This window comes from Scylla paramamosain, unplaced genomic scaffold (assembly GCF_035594125.1).
Source record: "Scylla paramamosain isolate STU-SP2022 unplaced genomic scaffold, ASM3559412v1 Contig1, whole genome shotgun sequence".
Classification (NCBI taxonomy): domain Eukaryota; kingdom Metazoa; phylum Arthropoda; class Malacostraca; order Decapoda; family Portunidae; genus Scylla; species Scylla paramamosain.
Genome location: NW_026973666.1, coordinates 2,477,103 through 2,483,009, shown reverse-complemented (window position 1 = coordinate 2,483,009; position 5,907 = coordinate 2,477,103). Strand labels below are relative to the sequence as shown.

The following is a 5,907-nucleotide window of genomic DNA, read 5'->3' as shown; positions in this document are numbered from 1 at the left end:
GCAGGGAATACAGTGGATTGCCGCGTAATCATAACGCACACTGACTCGAAAACAATGTCCATGTACACCTGTATAATATTCTTTCTCTCTCTCTCTCTCTCTCTCTCTCTCTCTCTCTCTCTCTCTCTCTCTCTCTCTCTCTCTCTCTCTCTCTCTCTCTCTCTCTCTCTCTCATCAGCATAATGAAATAATATCACATTCACTAGTATGATAAGAAAAAAGTATGAGATTTTTAACAATATATTTTTTATAATTAATTTACTAGTGTCTCGAATATCACTAACATTTTCATTATAGTATTAAAGTGAAGATGTGCAGTGATTTTTTTCTTCTTTCTTTCTTTTTCTTTTTCTTCTTTCCACGAAGGTGTGAGAGCATTTGGGAAATGCGATTTTGTCCTTGTTACCCTTGAATTACTCCCGTTTATTTTTACTCTCAAAATTTTGTCATCCGTAGGAAATGCAGGTGCTATATAGTAATTCTACTTTTTTTCCATAGTTTTTTTTATTATAGTTTCCGGAAATAGTAGTAAGTGTTGCAGTAACAGTGCTGGTAGTAGTAGTAGTAGTAGTAGTAGATAGAGATGTGATGTTATAAAAATCTGAACAATTTCCTCTCTTTTTCATTCTATATTTTATAAAGATAACAACCATCCATTACATCACACATGGTCTGGTAGAGAGAGAGTTTTAAAAAGTAAAGACGTTATCGGGAAGATCGCATACAAAAATATATTGGGAAAAAAAGTCATGAGGTAGACAAATTGACTGGATGCACTGTGTTATAGAAAAGAAAACAAAGAAATAGTACATAAATTTTTTTTCCATTTATTTGAAACAGTGCATTACAGAAAAAAAATCGAGGAAGAAAGTGTTGTAAGAATATAGATTATTGGAAATTTTGTCTAAGAGAAAAAGAATGAAGAAAGAGTTTAGAAAAGAGTCATTATTGGAAGCATTGTCTGACACAGAAAGAATCAAGAGAGTGTTTTAAGAAAGGAGAGACATTACTGGAAACATTGTGGGAGAGAAAGATTCAACAAATTGTTTAGAAAGAGAAAACTACAAAATTAGCAGAAAGAAAAATGTATAAAAAAATAATAAACTGTGTGAAATACAGTCGAGTAGAAAAAGAAAAAAAAAAAAACTTAAATAAAACGAATCATCAAAGTTGAAATAAAATAAAATAGACAAACATTGTTGCCAACACCGAATCATCTCCGTTTATACACTTCCTGTTTGTCGCCCCTTGGAACGCGGTGGAAGACTGGGGAGTCCACGCACCTCACGAAGCGGTAGCGAGGGTTGGTGGTGAGCGGGTGTGTTATGTTCCCATTCCCCAGTAAGGCTCCCATGAAGCTGAAGGTGCCGTAGCTTGTAATATGGTGGTCTCCCAAACTCATCACCGCCATGTCTTCAGCTGGGACCTCGGAGGCTGGTGGGCAGCGGTGCAAAGGTTAGCTTTTGCAAGTTTGGGCGTTTTGTCTCAGTTTTTTTTCAAGGTTCTATTGGATGTTCTTGTGTTTTAATGTGTCTTTCTGTTTCTTGATGGTGTAGCAGGTTTAAATGTGTGTTTTTGGTGTTTTCATGTTTTTTATGTGTGTGTTTTTGGTGCTTTTTGGTGTTGTTTGTGGTCGTTTGCAAGGTTGTAGTGGAAGTTCCTTTATTTTAAAGTGTTTTTGTGTCCATGATGGTTCAGCGGGTTTATTGTTTGTTATTTAGATTGCAAGAGTGTTTTTTATGTCTTCTCCTGTAGTGGAAGTTACTGTTTTTCATGACTCTATACTTTAACAAACTTGAACGTAAGTTATAAAGGTTTCCAAGAGTGTTTTGAAAAGATTAATTTGCTTTTTCTTCCTTTGCTATATAAAAAAAAATAAATAAAATAAAAAATAAATAATAATAAGAACAACAACAACAACAGCAGCAGCAGCAGCAGCAGCAACAGCAACAGCAGCAACAACAACAACAACAACAGCAACAACAATAACAAAAACAACTCCAAGACCAAGAACAGGAACAAGAATAGGAAGAAAATAGATGAATAAAAAAAAAGTAAAATAATGACAGGAAAAAAAAAAATAAATAAAGAAGAAAAACAACAGGAAAACGACTAAGAATAAGAAGAAGAAGAAAAAAAAGATGAATACGTAAAAATAACTAAAACAATAACGTGAAAAAAATATTGGCAATGATGACGACAACGATGACAGCAACTACTGACTCACCAATGACCAGCACGTCCTTCGCCTGCAGGTTCTCCCTGCACCACTTCGGGTCGTCGCTCACCACCAGGAACAGAGGGCGCTTCAACCTGGTGAAGAGCAGCAGTCAGGGCGTGTACACTGGAGGTCACAAGTCTTATCACGTGTTCATTTTGTCACGTTCCCTGGTCTGATAAACTTATGGAACCTGATAAGTGGTAAAGGACCTTGGAACAGAACCTGATAGTTGGTTGAGGACTTTGTAACAGAACCTGATTATTGGCAGAAGACCTCAGATTGTACTCTTGAAAACTTTAACTTTCACTTGAAAAAGGTAATCTTCCACTGTAGTCACAAAAACTATCGATAAACATGATATTCTCCACTTAAACCAGTCAAAGCATCACTGGACTCACCAAAACAGCCTTGAAAACCCCCAATAACCTCCACTAGAAACTGCTAAACAATCATTAAAATCACGAAACCCATTAAAACTACGACAATCTCCACTGGAACCTGTTAAAGTGTCACTGGACTCGCCAACACACCCTTGGAAACACCAACTTTGGCTGTATCCCTTCAGTCTGGGTAGCACACAGAAACGTTTAAATGAGTGCGACTAAAAACAAACCTTACCGCTTCTTGTAGAACTCAAAGGCGTTGGTGTAGTAGAGTTTACCCAGCTGGGTCAGATTGAAGAGCATCTTCATGTGCCGCTCGTAGTCCGTCCGCCTGACATGAACAGTCACAATTGGGAAGTCCCTTTGGTGATACGTCGCGTTGAAACTCCTAAGAGCGTTGTTGATATTCTGTACGGCATTCTTCATCACCTCGTCCCGGAACTTGAAGAGGGTGTGAATCAGCTTCCGATGCTCCAGGAAGAGGTCTCGGGGTCCAGGGTAGTCATAGACGTGGTAGGAAGTGTCCAGCAGAGGTTCTATGATGAAATTGGAGGTGGTGTTAGTCCGGGCTTGAGCTGCAGCTCTGTACAGCTTGTCATACAGGTCCATGTAGGAAATGCCCTTAGCCTTGCCCACGAAGCAGCCTGGTTTCTTAACCGGCGTGACTATGTTCTTGAAGAATTTGTCGAGGGTTGCGTGCATCTCATCGAGCGTGGACACCTGTTTGCAGATAGGCAGGTGCTATGAGGAGGGGGAGGGACAGACAGAGAGGTTCCTATTCGTAAATGCTTTGCTATCTCATCAGAACTATTTTCAAAAGCCAGAGATGATAATTTGGGCTGCCACAATGTCTTATTTCACATTAACAATGCAAAACCTCTGTTAAATTTTATCTATAATCATGTAAAACCCTCTTGAAAATCCCTGTCATGTCTACAAAAACCTGTTAAACTATTACTGGAATCATGAAAATTCTCAGTAACGTACACTAGAATCATGAAAGCCCCCTTGAAAACCCTTAAAAGACTTCCACTGGAGCCTGTGCAAGTTAACCTAAAGGAGACACTGAAATGCTTGAGCATACTGCTTAGGGAAAGAGATGGACGGAGGGAGATTTCAAGACACTTCTGCATTTTTGGATAATACTTTTGGCTGTTTCCTTTAGGGACTGGCATCTTAGTGAGACTTTTATGTATCTGTTTATCTATTTTTTACCTTTTGTAGCTCTTATCCAGGGACACTTCTTATACAAAAATAAAAACAAGAAAAAAGAAAAAAAAGAAGAGTCTGGATATTGTAGTAGTAGGACAGAAGGGCAGTGGGCGATGACTGACCCGGACTCCAAACAGGTGACGCAGGAGGTAGAGGCTGGCGTACTGACACATCTTGTTGCCCAGACGCCCTGCCTGGTTGACGGTGACGTAAGGCTGGTCGCAGTCTGCAATAGAGTAAGACATTCCTCGTGGCTGTAAGGGCCCTGTTCTGAAAGGCTCTCCCTCGTCAAAGGTCACAAAGATAATTAGTCAGGTTCTTATGATTTTTTCCCTCTTTGATTTGTAGAAGTTATGTTAATCTAGCATTGTAATAATGAAATCTTCAGCACCTTTTACTGCAGCATCCTAAACTTTCACTGGAATCTTGAAAACCACAATAACTTCTACCAGAGCATGTTGATCTGTCTCTATAATAAAGAAAAAAACACCGTTGAAGACCCCAACAACTATTTAATCGTAAAAAAAAAAGGAAAACCCAAGAAAACCTCAATAACTTGAAGAACCTGCTAAATTATCATCGGAATCACGAAAACACCCTTGACAACCAACATTCACTAGAACCTGTTAAAAGTGACAAAACATCGAAATAATTACTCCTACTCTTAGATACGGAAAGTTTAGGTACCATCAGCATTGGTTACTTTGGGCGTGGGCATGAGGCGTGGGCGTGCATTGCTTACCGTGCTCTGGAACGGGCTGAACGTGCAGCTCACTAAGGTAAGGGAAGCAGCCAGACTGAGAGGGCAGCGGCAGGGGGTCCTTAAGTGGCGAAGGGCGAGGGTCCTCCTGCTCATTTGTCCTGGGAGCTGTTGCGTTGAGGACTGGAAGGTTTCTGTAGATCACCAGGAGGTTTTCCAGTGCCGCCTTTGGAAGCTGGAAGACTGTGTTGTTGGTCACGTCCTTGGGGAGCCATCGGTGTTTGTCTGAGGGTTTGAGGAACAGAAGGACGTAGACAAGGCAGAGGAATCCTAAACCTAATGCCAGTGTTGTCTTCTGCCTGAGTGCGGCCATGGCTACTGCGGCATGTAAGGGCTGCCTTCTGTACGTGTTAGGGCCTTGATTCTCCTTCAGTAAAAGGTCTTAGGGCTTCTCCACGTGTTATAGTCTCGATTTCTCTTCAGTCAATGGTGGTAGGGCCTTGATTCGTCTTGAGTTACAGGTGCTACGGCTTCCTTCTGCACGTCTTAGGGCCTCGATTCTCCTTCAGTTAAAGGTGTTTGGGTTTTCCAGATGTTAAGGTCTCGATTACTCTTCGGTTAAAGGTGTTAGAACCTTGATTCTTCTTCAGTTAAAGATATTCGGACCTTGATTCTTTTTCAGCTAAAGTTGTCAGGGCTTCTATAGGTGTTGAGGTTTTTGTTCTTGTGTTGAGGGCTTTGCTCAGGTGTTAGGGGCTTTCAGGTGTTAGGTATGGGGTTTGTTCAGGTGTTAAGGGCTTTGTTCAGTTCTTAGGGGCTTGAGTATCAGGTGTTACGTCTTCCTCCTTCGGTATCTCACGTGTCTCTGTAAGGAACAAAGCATCAAGTCATCACAAGTCACAGAAATCATGAAAACACTCTTGAAAACTCAAATAATTTTCACTGGAGCCTGTTAAACTGGAATCCTGAAAATATCCTTGAAGACTCAATAACTTGAGAGCCTGTTAAACTACCTCTGGAATCATGAAAACAATCTTGAAAACCTCAATAACTCAAGTGTCTTAAACTACCGCTGTTATCATGAAAATACCCTTGAAAACCCCGACAACTTTCACTGGAGCCTGGTAAAATAGACTTGTGTAATGATTGCTATCATCATTATATTAGCTACCGAATGCCGTGGACGGAAGTAGCTGACAGCTGTCACTGGCGTCCAACTCGCGCTAGACCAAACAAAGATGGCCGACCGTTGAACCTGAGCCTGCCACCTCAAGATTTATCAGTCCCGTAAGGATGTTCTTGATGACCTGATTGACTCAGAACTCATGAACATATACAGAATAAAACTGCGGGAGTGTTATTTGTGACATATGTGGCGGGAGTTGCCTTGG

General features: G+C 40.7%; 1 protein-coding gene across 1 annotated transcript; it reads right to left on the bottom strand.

Annotated features, from left to right (window-relative positions):
- Positions 1-306: 306 nt before the first annotated feature.
- On the bottom strand, positions 307-5,907 carry LOC135095688 (galactoside alpha-(1,2)-fucosyltransferase 1-like). The gene is made up of 5 exons (XM_063996701.1): positions 4,559-5,907; positions 3,939-4,042; positions 2,840-3,324; positions 2,228-2,313; positions 307-1,434 (listed from the first exon to the last, which is right to left on the bottom strand). Exons 1-5 carry the CDS (start codon positions 4,887-4,889, stop codon positions 1,214-1,216), a joined length of 1,227 nt encoding a protein of 408 aa, XP_063852771.1. The 5' UTR covers positions 4,890-5,907; the 3' UTR covers positions 307-1,213.

Excerpts from the sequence above, each read along its gene's own strand:
- LOC135095688 (XM_063996701.1), bottom strand. The coding sequence starts at position 4,889 with ATGGCCGCACTCAGGCAGAAGACAACACTGGCATTAGGTTTAGGATTC. Across the intron at positions 4,043-4,558 it reads TCAGCCCGTTCCAGAGCACG|ACTGCGACCAGCCTTACGTC; the intron begins GTAAGCAATGCA and ends ACTCTATTGCAG. Across the intron at positions 2,314-2,839 it reads TTTGAGTTCTACAAGAAGCG|GTTGAAGCGCCCTCTGTTCC; the intron begins GTAAGGTTTGTT and ends GCTCTTCACCAG.